Source organism: Mustela putorius, unplaced genomic scaffold (assembly GCF_011764305.1).
Source record: "Mustela putorius furo isolate JIRA1106 unplaced genomic scaffold, ASM1176430v1.1 tig00000407_pilon_pilon_pilon, whole genome shotgun sequence".
Classification (NCBI taxonomy): Eukaryota; Metazoa; Chordata; class Mammalia; order Carnivora; family Mustelidae; genus Mustela; species Mustela putorius.
Window position 1 is genome coordinate 9,042,882 of NW_025421373.1, and position 23,172 is coordinate 9,066,053.

Sequence of the window (23,172 nt, forward strand, 5' to 3'; positions counted from 1 at the left end):
ACCAATCTGGACTCCTGTGTTGAGGATTCTGTGGTCACTACAAAAATATTCTAGAATGGTGCTGCTGTGATGGGTCACAATCACCATGGGTACAGAGCTGTCAGTCAAGGTACACACACTGTACATATGCCATTCCTACTGTATGCTTTAATCAGTCCCTTCTCACCATGCTGCACTGTTTTTCTGAGTACCAGGAATGTTAAGTTGTTTGCTTGCTATCAGTATGTGTAAATTTAAGATACCTATGCTAGTGGTGTTTTATTAGACCATACCAGCTGTCAGTCATTCTAGTAGGATAACATCTGCTTCTCTTTCATAGTGGAGAAATACTACATTTTGATACTAATTCCTGCAGCCTACATTGCATACTACTCCAGTCTTTATTAATGATAATCTCTCCTGGGACCTAAGGAAAAGAATAACAGTTACCATTTACTGAGGATTTGCTATATGTCAGCCTGTGGGTTGGCAACTTTACATTATCTTTCATTTGTAAATAACTCTCTAAGTAGGATATTACTCCCCCAATTTCTAAATAAGGAAACTGAGACTCAGAAAGCTGCCATGTTTCACTCTGAGGATAGTAAAGCAGAGATTGACAGGTCTCTCTGATATCTAAATCCAATACATTTTATGTTAATCCACATTTCTTTATTTTTTAATATTTAAAAAATATCCTGCACTTGTATTCTAAAGAAAATTACTCAGAGAGTTTTTTTCCAGATCCAAATTTTAGAAAAGTATTTAATTCTTAAATTTCTCACATGGTTAAGGTTTATTAATAAGGATTTACAGTAGATGAAGGATGAACTAAACTAATATTCAGAGAGCAAATTAATAGCATAAAAAAGGTTGCACAAGAAATGTTTAAGACATGCAAGATAATAATTTTTGAAGAAGGATTTATATCCCCCCCAAAATGCTTATTTTTCTTTAAAAGAATTGCAAACAAAAATTCATGGCCTGAGACTCTTTGATAATTTCCATTCTCACTAAATGGCCTTTGTTGCACTCTCAGAGCTAGAACTGTGAGTGGAATGATTCAGAGAGGGCAGCTTTCACACTCTTTTAGGTATATTTAGCCTAGTCTAAAAATAATGAATCAGAACTATAAAAGTATTCTATAATGCAGCTTTTTATATCTTACCTCCTAATTAGCCTGAAATAGTAGTGAATACAACCTTGGAAATTTGTAAAGTGAACACAGTAAATGAAGATTTTTCAGTGGCTTTTAGAGATGGAAAACTGATAACGAATTTTCTTTAAAGGATGTGGCTAATGAGATTAAGAAGTTTGAAGCCTTAATAAAAAAGGATCTCCAGGCCAAAGAAAGGTGAGATGTGAATTACTTTAGCAATCACAGAACTGCTTTCTGTTCTACCTAGAGATTTTAAATACTCAGAAAGAGTTTATGGGGAATAGCTGCTCCAAAGATCTTTTCACTTTGTAGAAGCTTCATTAAGAGAGTACAGGAAAGAAGGTAAATGAGCTAACATTCAGGTTGATTGTTCATGAACAACTTTTGTAAAGACCAGGAGAACTATTATGAGTTGGGAAGTTATTTTATTTTTCTATGCTATGCTTACTGTCCTAAGTTAACACAATTTTTGAGCATTTATAAAAATTGTTTCAAGTTACCACTAATTTAACTTTGTCGTAAAGCCTTTATTAGACGCTCATGGGTTTCTTTCATGTTGTGTGCTCAGCAGTTAGCATAGGGACCAGCAATAAAAAACTGTAGAATGAGTGTAACTGTCACTGAAATGGTCAGCTCCGGGGGTTTATTTCAAAAAATGCCTGCTTAATGGGCTTCATTTGCCTAAAGATAAAGATCCTCTCCCTTTTCTTTCCTATTAGGGGTCACTGACTCAGAGAAGATAATTGAGTAGGGTCTGCGTATGTGGGAGCAACTTGAATTCTTCCACATTTTTAAATGGGAACTTCCCAAATTCTACTCACTTACATTTTATGGAATGTGAACTAATTTCTGTTAAAGAAGAAAAGCTGACACAAATTAAATAAATCAGTTCCATATTAATATTTCTGAGGGAAAGAAACAGAGTCAAATGAGGAGAAATAAAAAGAAGTGCTGGTGAGGAACTCAGGTGTGGAAGGAAAATAAAGTGAAGAATACATACATTGTATTTTCTTCTACCCTCTGCAAAAACTTTGGATGCCCTATTCTGATTCCCACTGCCATTTACCAGTGCTGCCCCAGCTAAAGAAAACACAATCCAAGCCTACCCACCTAGTAGCCACCACCCAAACCCCACTATCCTCATCCCCGCGGGGGCCAGGAAACCACCGGATTTCTTCCAACTCTTTCCCTCATCTCACCTGCCATGCACTCGGGAGTGATAAGTGGATGGTATCTGCCAGAGCAATAAAATGTGGAAATACTTTCGTTACTTTAGGTGAATAGTATTCCCTCTAGCTCTGTGGCTTATCCCTTTCCTGGGACCCCTCAATTTCCATGCAATTTAGCAACCAGCATTAACACCAAACATAGCAGTGGCCTGTGATTCCTGCACCAGCACCCATTTTGATTGATTAGTGTCTTTGCCATGTCAGTTGTTAAATTTTTTTTTTTACTTTTTTTTTTTTTCTTTTAATTTATTTGACAGAGAGAAAGATCACAAGTAGGCAGAGAGGCAGGCAGAGAGAGAGGGAGAAGCAGGCTCCCCACCAAGTAGAGAGCCTAATGCCGGGCTCGATCCCAGGACCCTAAAGCCGAAGTCATGACCTGAAGCTGAAGTCACAATCTGAGCAGAAGGCGAGGTTTAACCCATTGAGCCAGCCAGGTGCCCTCAGTTGTTACATATTTTAAAGATCATCCTGTGCAATACAGCTCAAACATTCACTCTGCTTATGGCTATTGGCTTTGCCAACCCATCTTGAACCTAAGTCTCTCTATCAATTAGCTTTAGAAACCCCAAACAAAAGCAGGTTAAATTAGATAGAGGCTTACCTCTCTCCTGTAATAGAAACCAGAATGTAAGCCTCTCAGGGAATCTGCTGGAGCTCCAAACTCATCAAGGACTGAGGCTTTCCTTTAGCTCCACTGTTCTGTTGTGGTTTTTGTACATTCATTCATATTCACAGTACAAGATGGCTCATGGGGCTCTGGCCATTTTGCCCATGTTCTAGATATAAGGAAGGAAGATAAGCAAAAAGTAATTATCTGAAATAGCTGAAATAGCTCCTTTTAAGAACCTTCCACAAGTTCCAGGTAACATTTGTGTTTACATTTTATTGGCTAGAATTTGGTCACATGGCCACACTTAGCAGAATGGGAGGCTGGGAAATGTAGGCTTGGGCTGGGTACACTGTCTGTACTCAGTTTGGGCTGAGCCCCTGAATAAACGTGGGGCTCTGTTTTGTGGAAAAAGCGAAGGAAATGGCAGTGTCTATCACAGATCCTTTCTCGGCAGAAGCCTCTACTTGGTCTTGCCAGAGATTGAGCTTTGGAGGGCCATGAACTATAGACATCCTCACTTCAATTCTTAGGGCAGCAGCGTAGGGCCTAGGGCAGCCAGACTCCCTGGACAAGTCACCAGGGACTGTGAAGCTTCACCTGGGACTCCAGATCCTTCTCAGAATGCTGCACAAAAATCATTTTCTCTGATAGCCCAAGATAAAGAATGTTGGGAAGCACTGGTCTAAAGCAAAGTTTTGAGGAAAACAAAAGTTATGGTACAGTCAGGGCCTTTGTTAAGTCCTCTATCAATCACTGCATTCATTCTGAACTTTTAGCTTAGAATCTAGAATTTAGAATTTAGCTTAGAATCAAGCATCTTCTGGGCTCTTTCAAAAACTTCACACTATTTGATTCCAGAAAGCACTAAAATCTCATAAGTTGACCATAAAGAACAATTTCTGCCCCTGCCCCTTTCACAGGCTGCTCCTGAAACAGTTCCTCAGGGATGTCACCACAAAGTCCATCTTCTTTTGTGGAAGAAGGAAACATTGTCTCAGTGAGAGCAGTGCAAGAGCTCCCATGGCTGCTTTCCCCCCACATGTATTTGTCTTTATTGTTTAACACAAATAATAAATGCTAGCTGCTACTTTTTTTTTTTTTTTTTAAAGCTGAGGTTGTCGCCTGCTATAATTTGACACTTGAATCCATAGACTTACTTTAGACTCTTCCTAGCAATTACTTTTTAAATATATACAAATTTGGTCAACATTTCAATTACTAGTAATTCAAACACACCCAATTATTAACTCTGTGGAGGCCTGACAAGCAGATATAGAGAAAACGTAATTATTGCCCTCAAGAAACCCACATCTAGGAAAACAAATATTTATTCAAGTAAATATCACGTAGCTTTCTTCAGACCTTAATTGGAGTGAGACAGCAGATGGATGGGTGGAGCACAGACTGATAAATAAAGGAGTAACAACATGTTAAGTATATTAAACCACGTTAAGTATATTAAACCATGTACAATCCAAAGTTAATTATTTTAAACAGCACATTTGAGGGATGCCTGGGTGGCATTAGTGGGTTAAGCGCCTGCCTTAGGCTCAAGTCATGACCCCTGGGGTCCTGGGATCGAGCCCCACATCAGGCTTCCTGCTGAGTGGAGAGCCAGCTTCTTCCTCTCCCTCTGCCTGCCGCTCTGCCTACCTGAGCTCGCTCTCTTTCTCTCTCTCTGTCAAATAAATTTTAAAAGTCTTTAAAAAACTTTTGAGTAAAAACAGTAAGAATTTTAAAGGATGATCTAAAAACTTAGGCCACATAATTTTCTTAAGTACTTAATTGTACTAATTCTTCTTTTTCTTTTTTTTAATTGTACTAATTCTTCTTTTTCTTTTTTTTTAATTGTACTAATTCTTAATAGAGTTAAATTCTGTATTTGATCTTACTGAGGCTTTGGTAGCTACACAGCTTCTGCTCAAAGACTCTTAGTGACAGAATACAGCTAAATGTTGAGCCCCAGTTGATAAAATAAACAATTTCTCTGTGTGATTTTTTTTAAAGAATTACATGCTTCTTAACATATCATTTGAAGTTGAGCAGACATCAGCTACTTGTCAGAACTATGAGGCACCAGGACAGAGAGGACTATAATAGGATACTTTTCTCATGAGCTCAGAGTTCATCTAGGAGCAGCAAATGTACAAAAAATGAAGTGTAATACAATATGATCTATTGACATTCAATTGTTACTTCATTAAATATGAATTAACTATGCTTTATAAGAATACTTAGATCTGTACAGGAATTAATGGCAATTTAGTTCCTTTATACCATATTAATGTGTCCTTGGCTTTTGAATAAGGTTGTAAGTTGTATTTTATACTAAATACATTAAGAACTTGTAACATGAAAAAATATTTATAACATTAAAACATTATTTATTGGCAGGTAACAAGATATATCTTTTATCATTGTACTATTGTATCCTGTTTATTTTGTAAGGAGGTATGCAGATGAGAATTGATTATTTGATCCTTATATACATAAAAATGTATCTTTTACTTCTAAAGGTAACTTTTGAATGAACCTGTAAGTTCTTGTATTAAGCCACCATTGTCCCATTAAATTGAGCGTATTTGCTTTCTGTTGGTAACACCACCAGGTTCTTCCTGATTCTTTAATTTTGGACATGAGGAGGACAGGAACCAAAGCAGGTCTTCTTACTTGGGTCTTCAGGACTTGGGCAAGAGGCTAGGTCAGTCTTATGTTTGCCAGTGTGGTATGATGAGCATGTCATTTTTTAACTGCCAAGAGGCTAGGTCAGTCTTGTGTTTGCCAGTGTGGTAAGAGCCGGGCCACTGGTCTAAGCCCTCAGAAAGTTACTGGAAGTTCATAGAGCGTGCAAAGGAGCCTTTTCCTGAGGTCTTCCTCCATAATCAGTCAAAAGTAGGAGCATGTAACTGCATTGTTTTTTTTTAAATCTAAATAATAACTATTATCCTTAGTGCCTCCAAGACTTCTGCAGATACAGCAGGCCAGACAACTACTGATTTGTTAAACACTTATTCGGATGATGACTATATTAAAAAAATCCAAAAGCGCCTTGAGGAAGATGCTTTTGCAAGAGAGCAAAGGGAGAAAAGACGGCGGAGACTGTTAATGGACCAGTTAATAGCCCACGAAGCACAAGAGGTAAAATATATAGATACAGCTTGAATAATAGTGCTGGAAAGTTTGCAAAATTTAGTCTTTCAAACACACACACACATACATACATACATATATATATGTATCTTCATTATTTATTATCTGTTACTCTGAATCAAATGTCAACAGAACATATTCACATCACCATGGCAAATACACTCAGAAAAAGAACTCTACATAAAAGATTTACTAAGTAATTTAAAATCTGGTGATGGTTATATAGCATTGTAACTGTACTTAATGCCACTGAATTGGACCCTTAAAAATGGTTGAGATAGTAAATTTTATGTCATGTATATTTTCCCTCAATAAAAAAAAAATTACTGACCAAAAAGGAACCTAAAATCGATGTCAAGTATGTGTATCCATTGTTGCTTTTGGAGGTAAGAGGAAACTTTTCCCCAGTTCTTTTGAGATATAACTGATAAATTAAAAATTGTATATATTTAATGTATATGATGTGATGTTTTGATATATGTATACTTTGTGAAATGACTGCCATATGGAATTAATGGAATTAACTGACACGTCCATCACCTCACATAGTTTATTTTTTGTATGTTTGGTGAGAACACTTAAGATCTACTTTTGTAAGTTCAACTTTTTTAGATTGGCATATAAGTGGGATTATGCAGTATTTATATTTTTACATTTGATTTATGTCACTTAGCATAATGGCTTTCAGGTTCATCCATGTTGTCACAAATGGCAGAATTTCCTTCTTTTTTAAGGCTGAAATAATATGCCATTGTGTATATACTCCACATCTTCTTTATCCATTTCTCAATCAAAGGACACAGAGGTTTCTCCGTATCTTGGCTATTGTGAATAGGGTTGCATTGAATAGGGGGACGCAGACATCTCTCTCAGATACTGATTTCATTTTCTTTGGGTATATACCGAGGAAGTGGGATTGCTGGGTCATATGGTAATTCTATTCATAATTGTTTTGAGGAACTGCCATATTGTTTTCCTTAGAGGCTGCACCAGTTTACATGTCCAGTTACAGTTTTTTAGAGTTCCTTTTTCTCCACATCCTTGCCAACACATGTTATTTCTTGTGGGTTTCTTTCTTTCTTTCTTTCTTTCTTTCTTTCTTTCTTTCTTTCTTTCTTTTTAATGTGATAATCATTCTAATAATAGATGTGAAGTGCTATCTTATTATAGTTTTGATTTGGATTTCCCTGCTAATTAGTGATGTTGAGCACCTTTTTCATGTATTTATTGGCCATTTGTTTGCCTTCTTTTGAGAAGTGTCTGTTCAGGTCCTTTGCCCTTTTTTTTTTTTTTTTAAATTGGGTCATTTGGGTTTTTGCTATTACATTGTTTGAATTCCTTTTATACCTTGGATATTAACCAAATGTACATTTGCAAATATTTTCTCCCATTCTGTAGGTTGCCCCTTCACTCTATTGGTGGTCTCCTTTACTGTATAGAAGCTTTTAGTTAGATGTAGTCTTACTTATATATGTTTGTTTTTGTTGCCTGTACTGTGGGGGTCATATTAAAAAGAAAAAAGTCATTGCTTAGACCAATGTTAAGAAGCTTTTACCCCTGTTCTTTCTTCTAGTAGTTTTATAGTTTCAGGTTTATGTGTAATTCTTATCCATTTAGAGTTGATTTTTGTATACAGTGTGAAATTAGCATACATTTTCATTTTTCTGCGTGTGAACATCCAATTTTTCCAGCACCACTTAAAGAGACTGTTCTTTCCCCATTATGTTGCCTTGGCACTCTTGTTGAAGATCAGTTGACTGTTCAAGCATGTATTTATTTCTGGGCTCTCTCTTCTATTCCATTGGTCTATATGTCGTTTTTATGCAGTACCATACAGTTTTGAATACATAAATCAGGAATACCTACAGTTCTGTTCTTCTTGCTCAAGACTGCTTTGGTTATTCATAGTTTTTTGTGGTTTCATATGAATTTTAGTATTTTTTTATTTCTGTAAAAAATGCTATTGAAAATTTGATAGTGATTTTACTAAATCTGTAGGTTACTTTAGATATTTTGGACATTTTAGCATTATTAATTCTTCTAATCCATGAACATGGGATGTCTTTCCATCTATTTATGTATTCTTCAATTCCTTTTATCAATGTTTTAGTTTTTAGTACACAGATCTTCCACCTCCATAGTTAAATTTATTCCTAAATTTTTTATTATTTTTGATGCTATTGTGAATGGAATTGTTTTCTCAATTTTTTTCAGATTATTCATTGTATATAGGAACACATTTTTATACATGTGAGTTTTATATATTGATTTTTATTTATTGATTGATTTGATATTGATTTTGTATCCTACAACTTTACTGAAATTGTTTTTCAGTTTGAACAGATTTTTTTGTGTTGCTGTTGTTGGAGTCTTCAGAGCTTTCTGTAAAAAAAATATATCATATGCAAATGGACAGTTTTACTTCTTCCTTTCTAATCTGGATGCCTTTTATTCTTTTTATTGTTAATGGTGCTGGTTAAGACTTCCAATACTATGTTGAAAAGGAATGGTGAGAATAAGTATTTTTGTCTTATTCCAGTTCTTGAAGGAATGCTGACAAGCTGATAGATTTTAGTATCATACTATCGAATATGGTGTTAGCTATGGGCTTGTCATACATGGCCTTCATTATATTGAATTACATTCCTTCTCTGCTTAATTTGTTCAGTTTTGATCTTGAAAAGATATGGATTTTTTTTTCAGATGCTTTTTCTGCATCAATTGAGATTATCAAAAAGGGAGTTTTTTTCATGAAAACAACGTGGAGAAGTTGTTATTCCTCTCAATTTGTTTATTGGTTTACTCTAGTGGTTCTCAGTGTGATTCCTCGACTGGCAGCATCAGAATCACCTGGAAATTTTCAGTAATGTAAATAATTAGACCTCACCTCAGATCTACTGAATCAAGCTCAAATCACAGTTCTGGGGTGGAGCCTATATTATAAGACCCTCTAGGTAATTTGATGCAGCTATAGTTTGAGAATCCCCGATCAACTCTCACATTGAACACATGTTCACTGAGCTTCTTCTATGCTCTGGGTACTGTTCTAGCTAGACCTAGGATACCATACTGAACAAGAATATTGAGAAATATGTTCTCACAGAGCTTGCTGTTTGGGAGAGGATCTATAAACAAGAAACGAGATTAGAGTGTGAAGGGGCAGTGAAAGTGATGGGAGGGACAGGTGACATAGCCCTCACTTGGTCCAGAGACAGTTTCTAGAGGATGATAAATAGAAACATGAATACAATAAGTTTAGGTGTGGGTAGTTGTGGTGGGATGTGAGTGGAGGTTAGTTTCCAGCAGAGGCTAGAATGGTGGAAATTGAAGTGTGTATCCAGAGAGAATATCATATAGAATGGCTCAGCACTGAGAGCTAAGGTTCTTAGCGAACTGAAGTCATTTGGCAGGCATCCTCAGAAACCAAATCATGATGAGCCTTGCCAGCTGTATAGAGGGAAATAGGAGCTTTTATCCTAAGTGCAAAGGGAACAGGAGTTACAAGGTCATATTTGACTTTAGAAAGATCACTCTTTGACTTTAGTTGTGAGAATAGATGACAGCAAGTGAAAACAGGTTGCAGCTGGATTCCTACTAGGTTAGAAATTATCCCAGTTTAAATTTAGGGTGGTGGCAATGGGGATGGAGAGAAGTGACTTCAAGAGCTATTTTAGTAATAAAATCAATAGGTATTAACGGTTCCTTAGACAGTGAGGCAGTGAAAAATTGGGACGAGAGGCCAGCTTGCGCAGTTAGGTGGATGGAGGTGGCATTTACCGCAATATGGAAGATGATGTGGAGGAACAGACCTGAGAAGGTGATTTAAAATGTGAATGTAAACAGGACAAATTTGCAAGTCTAAAATATGAAAGACTGGCATAAAACTTCACATAAGTATAAAGATGTGAATTTATTTCTCCGTGGATTCACTTCTTAGAGAAAAATTTAAAAAACAAACAAACAAAACCCCTTTCATCTCTGTGCTAAAAAGTTCTTTCTTACTTCAGATACATGTATAAATTTACTCAGGCATATATCCTCCCTTTTACTTAATAGTCTCTCTTTTAACTGGAAGAATTACAGATTATGGAAATTGGATGATTAAAAAGTAGATCGTGAAATAACTACCTATTTCAAGTTTCCTTAAGTAAGGAATTAAGTGGAATTTTTAATTAATTTTATTTAATTAATTTTAATTAATTTAATTAATTTTTAATTAAGTGGGATTTTTAACACACTTTCATTTGTGTTACAAAATACTTGTGCATGGGCTGCTCGGGTTTTTTTTTTTTTTCTTTTTTTTTGCTTATAATCTAGACCTGATATTTACCTGGAAAATTGGGTTAATGAATTCTTTCTGACTTTCCTCACTTTGTACCAGGATGCTATTAGCATTGGTTTTTTAAGGCTCTGGCCAGAGATTTGTTAAGGGACCAGCAACCTAACAGATATTAAAGTGAGTTAATGCTCTCGCTATTTCCAGCAAGGGAACTATTTCTTTTCAGTGTTTGGGAAAACTGCTGTTCCTCCAACCAGCCTGGGGTATGCAGCAAGGGACCTCCACTTCCACTGCCTCCTTTCTACCAAGTGTAGTGTCCCTGCCTCCCTGCACAGCTGACACAAGTGCCCGGGCCACAGTGGTGGACTGTGAAATCTCCACTTGCAACATGGCCTGTTTTCCTATCCATCCTTCTCTCTTCCCAAATGTTCTTTGTCAGGGCTGGGATTTCTTCTGCTTCTCTCAAGTACCTGCAGCTTTTTGAGAGCATGACATGGATCTGATGTCAGCCCTAGATGCTTTTACTCTGGCTTCATTTGTACTGAGCTACCAAGAATGCCTCTAAATATCTTCTCTAGCTTCCAGGTTGTTGCAGTTTCCCCCTGGGGTTTGTATGCTCTGTTTTAGTTGGGCTTGTGAAGAGAGAGCCAGAGACCTGTGCTCAAGTTGTTCTCTTGCCTCATGATTCATAAAGAAATGGATTACATGAATGAAATGATGAGCTTTAGGGTTAGAACAATCACTTTAAGTTTTTTGGGTGGATTTTGGAGAAGGGTGGTGGGAAGGATGGTAGAGGAGAGGCTGATATTGTTCAAGGTAGGGGCGGTGCCCATCGGTATGGAATGGGGTAATGGGTGCCTTAAAAACATACACAGGAGGTAAAATAGACTACTTCTTCAAGAACTGGATATTAGGAATGATAAGAGAGGAATAAACTTCGGATGGCACTAACATTTTAGGTCAGAAGTCATAGCTTTATAGGGTCATCAACTGAGATGGAGAAATTCTGAGGGAGGACCAAAACTGAAGGGGATTTGGTGGGTTTAGTTTAGGTCTCCATGGGTTTGAAGTACCTCATATGCATTTAAAGCAGAGATATTCAAGCTGTCAACCCAATTTAGCTCCCAGCTGGTTCTATGGTCTTTTAGCTAGCATCTTGGTTGGCTCTTGGGATTCACTCCAACTTAATTATCTCTACCTTCCCGAACCTATTCCGTGTTATTTTCTTGGAAACTGTGTTTGAACATCAGACCCCTCCCCTATGTCTTAACCCAACATCCTTAAATATTTAGCTTCCAGGTCTTTCCTGCAGGACTCCATTCCTCCCCAAGAGCTGCTTAGGCATCTTTGTCGTTCTGAGCATGGCATAGAGCAGGGTAGGCTCCTGGCTCCAGGTCATGCGAAAAGCAAAGGACCTGGCATCCAAATTGAGGGTATTTTGGGTTGCATATCTTTCTAAATCTTCCCCAAATATAATTAAAAGAGAAAATTTTTGATTTTATTCATTGTAGATATAGAATATTTCATCTAAGATAGGGATTAAGCATAAATCTGTTTAGGCTGCACCGAGCACCTAACCATAGCTTGTATCTTTTTATGAGAAAATGTGTTCCACATCCCTGTGAAATTTTTGAGAAAAAGTCTATTTCTAAAATATGAACTACTTGTACAATGGAACAAAAAAATAAATCTTTTCCACTCAACTTCTGGGTGCAGGTCTTAATACACTTGATGGTTCTTCATACTAAGGCTTTACATCCATAGCATTGACTCAGCATTCAATAGTGATTTCCTTTTCTTTCTACCTTTCTAACTATAATGTGTGGTCAGTAATCAAAACAGTTCTGACCAATCCAATTTGTTCTTTATAAGGGTCAGAAGACTAGAACTCATCTGGACAATTAAATTGCCTTGCCATTTAAACAACCAAATTATAGAATATACTCTATATTAATTATAGAATTCACTTGAATAATAAATCAAGCCTATATTATTAAAAAAAATATATGGTTGTGACTATGCTTTATATATCCCAAACCACCCCCAAAATGTGGTAGGCAGTTTGGGCTGGGCTCAGCTATGCTGTCTTATTGCTGGTCTCAGCAGCCTCTCTCATGTGTCTTTGGTCAGCTGGTGTGTTGGCTGGAGCTTCTTCAGATCTATCTGGGAAGACTGGTGCCTCACTCTACCTCGTCTCTCATTTTCTTGCAGACCAGAAAATGTGGCGGCCATGGTGGGGTGGGGCTGCAAGAGAATTAAGAAAAACAGATCCCATGTGTGTGGGATTTTTTTGTTGGTTCTTTGTTTTTTGTTTTTTGCTAATGTTCCATTGGTCAGTTTAATCAAATGGTTACCCATACCCCATATTTAAGGAGTGAAGCAATAGATTGTGTATATATATATATATATATATATATATATATATATATAAAATTTCTTTTCAATGTAACAGTATTCATTGTTTTTGCACCACACATAGGGCTCCATGCAATCTGTGCCCTCTCTAATACCCACCACCTGGTTCCCCCAACCTCCCACCCCCTGCCCCTTCAAAACCCTCAGATTGTTTTTCAGAGTCCATAGTCTCTCATGGTTCACCTCTCCTTCCAATTTACCCCAACTCCCTTCTCCTCTCTAACTCCCCATGTCCTCCATGCTATTTGTTATGCTCCACAAATAAGTGAAACCATATGATAATTGACTCTCTCTGCTTGACTTATTTCACTCAGCATAATCTCCTCCAGTCCCATCCATGTTGCTACAAAAGTTGGGTATTCATCCTTTCTGATGGAGGCATAATACTCCATAGTGTATATGGACCACATCTTCCTTATCCATTCGTCCGTTGAAGGGCATCTTGGTTCTTTCCACAGTTTGGCTTTTTGATAAGAACAGCTGCAGGATAAAATTGCAAGGATATGGATGAAGAAAATGGAAGAATTTGTGGCCATTTTTGCATTCTGCCTCAGCTCCACTACTGGATCTTGAAAGGAAACAAATGGTTAACATTAAAGAATCCAGAATTTTATAATTAGATTACCCGTATGTTTCAAAGTTGTTCATGATTTTATTTTGTATTTTATATATGTTACTTAAAATTCATGTTTATTTTCAGTTGAAGTTTCATTTAAAATACATTTTTACATAATTCCCGGGTTCGAGTTTTGGAATTTACAATAGAGTGTTATTATTATTTGCATCCAGATTCTGAAAATATATAGGGTATTTCTCTCATAATCTCACAGTGGCAGAGATCAATTTGAAACAATGTCATTTGAAACAATGTCATTAATAATGCTAGATTTTCTTCCTACACAGTTGGATTGCTGAGTGTTAAATGGACAACTCCAATGTTTAAGTATTCTTTTACATCTTTCACCTTGAGAATTTTAATTACCTCCTCCTTCCACATGATGTCTCTGTTTAGACAGAATGAGAGCTTGAAGGTGCTTTGGAGATCATCTTCCACCTAAACTCTTCATTTCACCTGTCAAGAAGTAGGCCCTGAAAAATCCAAATTACTTGTCCAAAGCAACACAGCCAATTAATGGTATGACTGGGGCTGCAATGGCTTCTGATTCCCAATTTAATGCTTTATTCCACTGCTCATGTACTGACTACCCTTCTGCTCTCTTAAAATAGAGAGCCAGGAGAATGCATCTAGTTTCTCTTTCAGATTACATCCAGTCAGATTTTCTGAGACAAGCCGTAGGTCATGGTCTCTTAGAATCTCCTCTAGTCTTCTCATTCCATCAAATTCCAGCTTTTCCTCACACAGGTAGTGAGATGTCTACACTGGCAACTAACCATATCTGCCATCTTCAGCCAAAGTCTGCATTTACTTTTACAACCAGTATTTATTTCAGGAATTTCAAATTTCTGAAAACATGCTTGTAAGTTGAGAATCATATCCTTTGTTTATAACACCTTAAAAACAGTTACCTAATTTATTTTTCATTGGATTTTAAACAAAGTAACAATTCACTTAAAATAATTGTGACTTGCAAAATCATAGTGTTTCCAGAAACCAAAATGGTACAACCTTTATTGGAAATCTTCATTTTTATAACTTGATTTTGCCATGTTCAAATTTAAATCATAGGACAGATGTCAAGGAATACTCTGCCTTGTGCACATTATTTATACATAGCCTTCTTAACCCAGTGGGAAATTTGGACATGGCCTTGACAAATAATTGGCTCTCCAATGGTGTTTTCAGGAGGCATATCGGGAGGAGCAGCTGATTAATAGACTGATGCGGCAGTCCCAGCAGGAACGCAGGATCGCTGTGCAGCTCATGCATGTTCGGCATGAGAAGGAAGTTTTATGGCAAAACAGAATTTTCCGAGAAAAACAGTATGAGGAGAGACGACTTAAAGATTTCCAGGATGCTCTTGATCGAGAAGCGGTAAACGATAACTCCCTTAAAAATCTAAGCTTACTTTTGATCCTTTCTACCAAGTCAAGGTAAACAAAACTGCATTTAGTTGCCAGTCACTTAAGAAGAATTAATTTTTATAAGATCTCCCTCTTAACTCCCTATTTTTATCTTTGTGTAAGTAAAATCACAGCCCATGGGGCTTCTACATGTCACACTCTCCCCCTTTAGTCTTGCTTCAATTTGATGTTCACGACCAATCTTTATGTCCACATAAAGTCATTTTGGTGGCCTGGAACTCGTTCTCCAGTAGATTCCTCAAGAAGGGCTCAGGGAACAATATTCCATGTGTGTTGTATTGGTTATTGTGTGGTGTATAACCGGATAGGCCTTTTATACCTGATGGTCAGTTTTGCTCTATATAAAATCCCTAGTCCACATTTTATTTCCTTGAATATCTTAAATACATTATTCCATTTTCTTCAAGTCAAAGTGTTAGTGCCTTTAATGTGATAATCAAATTTTCAGTTTCTTGTGTTATTACTCCATTTTTGTAGATCTACTTTATTTTCCTTTAAAATCTTCTAAGTTTACTTGCATGGTATTGTACTTGGTCATTCTGGGTGAACATTCTCAGGTGGTGAGAGCACTTTTAAGCTGCCTCTTTTCTATAAGATACTGTTAGTCTTTAATAAATGATTCCTTGCTTTGTGATAAAATAGGATTTTTATCAGGTCCACAGTGCTTGAGTCCTTCCTCTAAACCCAAATAGGCGATTTATTCAGGGTACTCTGGTTGATTGTATTTGAGAATGGTACATACGTAGGTATGTTCTTGGCCACTGTGGCACCAGTCCATCTAGGTCCTTTTATAACTCTGAAAATCAAAATATCTAATCTTTTGATTATTTAATACATTAATATTTTCCTTATCCTTATGTATATATGGGTTCTAGTTATCAAAATAGATCTATTTTATCAATGGATTATGTAGATTTCTTCTTGCCTATTTCCTTTTGGAGGTATTTCAAACATATTCAGTCTGTTGGTCCAGATTTGACTGAAGAAGTAGAAAACTCGTGTGAATGGCATTTTAAATAGCCTGTCTTCAGCGCCATAAAACAATCACAAAACTAGGCTGAATGGAAGAGAACACCTCATAAAAAATAGGAAGGGAATGCTTTATGTATCAGATTCATGGTTTACACTATGATAGTCCATGAAAATAAATACAGCTTTTGCCAAAATTATACAATTTTTAGAAATATCATTTAAAGGTAAAGAAAATGGTGCTCTTGCCTTTTGTAGAATAGACATTGCTGAAATAGGGGTAGGGGTAAAGAACTATACCTCCATTACTCCGTGAATTTGAGCTGCATTATCGCTGATTTCAGGTGTCCTCTTAAAGAGCTGAATTATCTGGATAATTGTTTTATCCCTCTATTTTGACAAGAGTGAACTTGAATAGATTGAATGGTATTTGCTTACATTAGAAATTATGTGTTTAGCTAATCTTTCTAAGTGCCTATTGAAAAATATGTCTGCTTCAAGCCCAGTTAATGAAGTGCATAGTATCAAAGCATTTATAGCAGGATTGGGCTTACTGTGACAATCTGCATTTTTCTTTAACTAAGCCTGAACAGACTTTAGAGGACTAGAACACTTAGGCCTGCTAGAGCCTTAGAGACCAGAGCCGTGAGGTTCTGTAGCATCTGCGAAAATTATATCCCTTCCTTTCACAATGATTAACTTTCCTTAAAGCTGAGGTATCTGCTTCCCTGAAACTCTTCTTTGTGAGGTGGCTTGATTTCATGGTTTCTCTCTGAAAATACTGAATTAATCACCTCCCATATCAACAGTGGCTGGTGTACAAGTAGGAGCCAAAGAAATAAATATTGAATTGAAGTTTCCAAAGGGACACTGTTACCTTTTCTTCCTAGTCTCATGCACTAAATAAATAGAATATATCTTGTTCCCCACAGCAGATCGTTCTACTGCTTTCCTATTGTGGAGAAGAGACTTTTTTAAAAATTGTGTTTTTACTTGCTACTGTTCTTGTAGTTTTTGCTGTTTGTGGTAGGAGAAGGGGGAGAATTCTAAAAGTACTTTTAAACATCTTAAAATTTAAAAAATCTGTTAGGTGGGGTGCCTGGGTGGCTTAGTCAGTTAAGCATCCAACTTTTGATTTAGGCTTAGGGCATGATCTTGGGGTCTTGGGGTCAAGTCCTGCACTGGGCTCCAGTCTCAGTGGAGACTCTGTTAGGGATTCTCACCCTCTGCCCCTCCTGCCCCCGCTCACGCACTCTCTCTCAAATATATAAATCTTTTTAAAAAACTAAAAAATAAAAAGTCTACTAAGGATAGAGGCTATTAGTAATATGTCATATTATTAATATTAATTATTAGTCTACTATCACGTGATCCCTTTCTGTTGAGTTCTGCTATGGAAATGCTCTCCTGGTTTTCTTCCTCCTTCATTGGCTGCTTCTTCTTGGCCTTCTTTGTTGGCTCATTCTCCTCTAATACCAAAACATTTAATGCCAGGTTTCCTTAAAGCTTAGTTCTAGGCCTGTTTCTTTGCTGCTCTGTGTTATTTCCTCAGACAACGTCTTAATGCACAACCAGGGTATGTAATTGCTGTGATAGGTGACTCATAGATTTATACCTTGTCCTCTACAGCAAAGACCCACGTACTCAACTGCTTTTCTGACATCACTACTCTTATATCCCAGTGATACCTTAAATTCAACACGTTAAAGCCAAATTTATGACCCTTCTTACTAAACTGCTCTTTTTCAAGTTTCTGTATTTTCATAAATGGCAACATTATTTACTCGGTTATACGAGTATAAAACATCAGGATCCACTCAAATCCTGTTCAACCCTTTCTTCCATATCAAAAACATCACTGTCTTGTCCATTTCACATACTAAATATTTCTTCAATTTGTCCATTTTTCCCCATGTCTACACTACCAACCCTACTGCTACTATTACTACTATTACTATATGACTATGACTGCGACTACAACTATTACTACAGTGGTCTCCTTCATCCATTTTGAGTGGCTGTGAATTGGCAACTGCAGTTGGGATATAACATTCTTTATATTATCTAAATCAGCCCAAGCTTGAAGTCCAGCAAACCTCTGCCCATAGAGATGCACAGATGCATGGTGCCCCAGGTCACAGGCCAAGTCACCAGGGAAACACTGCAATCCTCAGGGCCAGGCCCAGCCTGCTGTCCTTGAAACCCGAGTTGCGCCAGACCACGCACATTGCCTCCAGTGGCACATGTTTTCGTAGAGGGTGTTCCAGCTTTCATGGGTCCCTCACATGTTCCCTTCTGAGGCTCTTCTGCTCCCCAGGAAGTGCCAAGAAGTGGGTGCACATCTTTTTCTCTTTCTCTTTGCTCCCAGAATCTTCCCTCCTTTCCACTCCCTTGGAGTGACCAAGATTAATTTGCCTTTGGGGAGAGTCCTTTAAAGTGAGGAGGAGTTTCCAATAGCTTCTGCTTTTCTGTCTTGCCAAAATTTCCTGAAGCAGGAGGTAAAAAGTACCTGTTAGAAGAGAAGGAAGGCGAAATTAGAGATAACTTCTACAAATTTCCTGCCCTACTATCATCTCCTACAAATCATTTTCCATTGTGCAGGCAGAGGAACCTTCTTGACTCTCAGATTTGACCATTGGCCTCATACTCAAAAACCCACCCATGGCTTCTCTTCAGTCAGGTCCCTGCTCACACCTTGCTCCCGTCTGTCTCCCGGACTCCGGCCGTACTGGTCTGCTCTCAGATCCTTGAACAAGTCATTTCTTCTGCTATCCCCTTCTTCCCTCATATCTTTCCCCAGCTACTCCTCCTCTTTCAGAACTCTGTGCACAGGCCACTTCTTATCGAAGCCAGGACTCCTGTGAAAGCCCATACTCCATCACCCTTCCTGATGACACTGTACAAGTGTACAGTCATTGTGAGGCTTTTTCACTGCCCCTCCCACTGCACATAAGCTCCGTGAGGAAAGGGATCATGTTTGCTTCTGCTCACTACTGTTTCCCCAGGGCTGAGGCCAATGTCTAGTACATTTCAAGAAAGGCCAGGGTGGGGCAGGGGGGTGGGGGGCAGTAGTGCAGAAAGGGAGAGAGGGAGAGAAAGAACTTTGTGTTGTCCATCATCAGTTTTTGTCTGTTTTGGTTTTGTATTTAGATTAAATCTCTTTATCTCATCCTTCAAGATAATTGAGTATCTATTCTATATTGTTTCTGATTTCAAATTTCTATTCTACCTATTAGTAGTAATAGTACTTAATTATAATAATATTTAACATTTTTTTGAGCATTTATTGTGAGTCCAGCTTTGAGCTGTGTTTATCACATGTACATATAATTCTTGCAACAGCCGTCGGAAGTGGATGCTACCCTTGTCTACATTTTGCACATAAGGGAAACAAGACTTAGAAAGCTCACCTTCACACAGACTGTCAGTGGTGTAGGCAGGAGCACAGCTGGCTCTAGCAGACTCCAGAGTCTGGGCCCATAACAACCGAGACTGACGACCTCCTACAGACTTCCTTTTTCCTTTTCCTTCTTTCTTTTTTTAGGGCTTCAACCCAATTTGCTGCAGTGCGACAGGAAATGGTGGTGGGTTTAGCACAGGGAGGTGGGGTTGGGTTAAGTTAGAAAACTAGTAGCTAAAAAGTAGGAAGAAAGGCATGGAGGGAGGAAAGGAGACAGCACCAAGGTGAAAGCTGCTGCCTTCTGGCGAGGATCTTTACACTGGTCCCTGTAAGGCTTGGGTACCTTCCCAAGAGACACATTTCCACATGATTTACAGGTACTCTGAGTCAAGCAACCTCACACCCCATTTCCTGTCACCACACAAGTTCTCATCTGGCTACTTCTGCTCTTTTAGATTCCTCTTCATCAGACCTCTTCACAGGTGATGAACATACCATAGAGCTTCCTGCTGAAATGGTGTGCTTTCCCCAGGAAGTCGGGACCTATAGAACACAACAACAATAACAAATTCTGGTGATTCCTGAACTTGCCAAATGGACAGGACTGACCTCGGGGGTCACCCAGCCTGACCACTTTCCCAATGAAAAGAAAAACTAAATATAAAACACTAACAAAAACAAATTAAAAAAAAAAAAACACTAACAAAAACAAACGAACCTTCCATTTGGTTCAGTGGACAAAGGCCATAGTCCATTGTCAGGCATTTAGTCATGTGTGAGTAGTATCACAAGAAATATTTGCCGATGGGATGGTTTGGTAAGCTTTTCTGTGTATGCCAAGTCTTCTTAATACTCCCATTGCACGCTGAGGACACGGGGATTAAGGGGGGCTGGGACTAGGAGCTTAGGACTTGACTTCTGTATACAGTCTGGGGCATGACTGATGGCAGCTCCCCCAAGGCCCAAGTTCACCTCCATTTTACACTCATTGGGTTAAGTTACTGGAGGCAAGTCTGGTTTCTGGAGCATGTTAGCCCAGGATAGAATTTCTCCAGGAGCTGGGATAGCTATTTGAAAAACAGCGTTTAGTCATGCTTTGACCTTTGCTCTTTGTGTGAAGAGAGGGTTTCTCTAAACAAAATAATAGTGCAAATGAAGCTAAGGGTCATAACAAACTGTATTTCATTACTTTCTGCAGAAATAACTGTTCTCTATGAGTGAATTTTACCAATTTATTAAGGCTATAGGAGCAGAATGGGTTTTTTTGCTGTTGTTATTGTCTAAATACATTAAACATTTGTGGTTCATATGTGATATTCTCAAGCCAGTAATATCAGAGATTTTCCAAAATATTTTCTAAGGATGAATCAGTATCCTAGAACTCTCTCACTAAAAGATGGGGGCACTGGCCAGGCATAGCAGAGATATCAGGTTAGGGCTCCTAAAATGGGTTGGAAGGGGCCAGCTGTGCTAGAGTCTGACACAGACTTGCCTGTTTCTCTGTGATCCCTGCCTCTATTTGCAATCCATGAACTCAAGTCTTCTTTTTAAACACTTAAGTTCCAATTTATCATTAGTCTTCATTGGGCTTTCCACAGTTATACCACTGTTCTCTGTATTCTATTTTGCTGGTAAGATACACTAAAGATGGAATACTCGGTAGTTAATAAGGAGAAAGTGCTCTTTCGTGATTAAGTTTTTCTTGGTGTAAAAGGAGGTTTCATTCTATTTAGAGATTTTTTTTTTGCCTATTGAAATGATAATTTTTTTCAGGTGAATTATAGCAAATTACATTGACTTAAAAATGTCTTTGCCTTTCTTAGGCTTTGGCCAGACAAGCCAAGATTGATTTTGAGGAACAAGCCATCAGAGAGAGGGAAATTCATGAACAGATTGCTGTGGAAAGAGCTCAGGCTCGTTACAGAAAGCATTACACAATATGTGCAGTAATTTTGGATCAAATACTTGATTTGTCTACTAAGGTGGCAGACTACCGGATGTTGACAAATAAGTAAGTGTTGTTTTTTATAATCATTACAGTAGAGACATCACAGGAAATGAGAGAGGATAAGACAGTAATGTAGACACTCAGTTGATAAGAGAGACAATAATTTTTCTTAAAAAAAATACTAAGCAGTGGGGTCCAGGATGCCTGGATTACTGACTTAACTCATCCCACATGAACCTTATTTCAGGTCATATGTCTTTTAATAATTAAATTTTGTGTCTAGATTATAATTAAGATGACTATGATAATTTATTTGAAATACTTGGACCTTCCTAAAAGCTTGGAATTGTTTGAAGATTATTTTACTGGTCATTAAGTATATTTATTTTTATTGCAATTTGTTTCTAGAAGAAATTAATACACTTAGAAGGAAATAGTCAACAATACAAAATATATTAATACTATGCCAGAATAAGAACAAAGGAAAATCCAAATTAAAGTAGAAAGTTAAGAACAAGCAATAAACTGGAACATGGTTATATTGGCAGCAGTAACTGCTGCAACTGAGCTGCAAAATTTTATCTGAGCTTCCTGGTAGCCAAAGTAAAAAGGGAAATACAACCTGTCATGTGTTTTCCATTTTCCATTCTGGTTCTTTACAAAATACATATCTCTTCTTGGCACTCAGTTTAGAACAGTAGTTCACTTATATGGTATCCTCACCTAAGACACATTGAGTAGTGTAGTCAATCTAGTGGAGAATTTCCTCAGCAGCATCTTTTAAGCAGATGTATCATCTGGCTTAATAGACTTATTTCTTGTGATATTCTTTGCTGAAAGCTAAATGGGAATGACATCACAGTAGACCTCAGTGAAAGGGATTCCACAAGGGCAAAGATAAGGTGACCCAGTTAAATGTGTATACATCTCAAATTACTTAGATTAAGATCTTCTAGAGAACCCACTATTGCCCACAGTGGCTGCACCAGTTTATATTCCCACCAATAGTACACAAGGGCTCCCTTTTCTCCACATCCTTACTTACAAGATATTATCAGTATTTTTTTTTCTAAAGCACAGGTAAATTTTTGGTATCAGCCAAGTCAGAAGAACTGACTTTTTTAGACTGCTTCTTAAAATTATTAATATTCAGATAGTAGGATATTAATTAAGTAACTGTAAGATTAAGTTGTGGACAATATATAAGTTATTAATCACTTGCATCACCATAGAAACCAATGCCATTTCAATAATTCTGATGTTATATTATTTCTATGGCTGAGCTTATCAGTTTCTAAACTTTCATATCTCTACAAAGTAACCCTTAGCAACTGTAAATATTTTATTAATGGAAACATAAGGTGATTATATTTGAAGTTGTACATTTCATTGAAATACTACTTTTCATATTGTGGCAAAACATACATAATTCAAAATTTATCCTTTCAATCATTTTAGAAACACACTTCAGTGGCACAAGTGCATTCACATTATTGTGCAACTGTCACCATCATCTATCTCCAGAACTTTTTTATTATTCCAAACTTAAGTTTGTACTGTACACATTAAGTGCTATACACATTAAATAACTCTCCAGCCCCTGATAAACCTCTGTTCTACTTTTGATCTCTGTGAATTTGTCTACTCTGGGTATCTAATATAAATGAAGTCATATTTGATTTGTTGTTTTAGTGTCTGGCTTATTTCATTTAACCTAACCTCTTCAAGTTTCATCCATGTGGCATGTATCAAAATGAAATGAATGAAATACTACTTGTTTTGCTGTAATTTCAAGCTCTAGTCTATTTCTAGAGAAATACATCAGAATTATGTCAGACTCTTTTCTTCCTTTGCATTTTGTTCTTCTTGAAACTATCTTCCCATCAGGCTGTCCTGATTACCTCTTAAGCCTTCATCAGATTTAAATAGAAATAGTTACTGAAAAATAATTTTGAAGGTCATCAAATATACAATGACAATATAACCACCAT

At 37.4% G+C, this 23,172-nt stretch overlaps 1 protein-coding gene across 1 annotated transcript in view; it reads left to right on the forward strand.

Annotated features, from left to right (window-relative positions):
- SPEF2 (sperm flagellar 2) overlaps nt 1-23,172 on the forward strand; it is a 171,590-nt gene that overhangs the window by 30,231 nt on the left and 118,187 nt on the right. The window contains exons 6-9 of the mRNA XM_013051945.2: nt 1,269-1,333; nt 5,929-6,115; nt 14,626-14,814; nt 21,057-21,244. Coding sequence (XP_012907399.1) covers nt 1,269-1,333; nt 5,929-6,115; nt 14,626-14,814; nt 21,057-21,244 — 629 coding nt within the window. The remainder of the gene's footprint in view (nt 1-1,268; nt 1,334-5,928; nt 6,116-14,625; nt 14,815-21,056; nt 21,245-23,172) is intronic.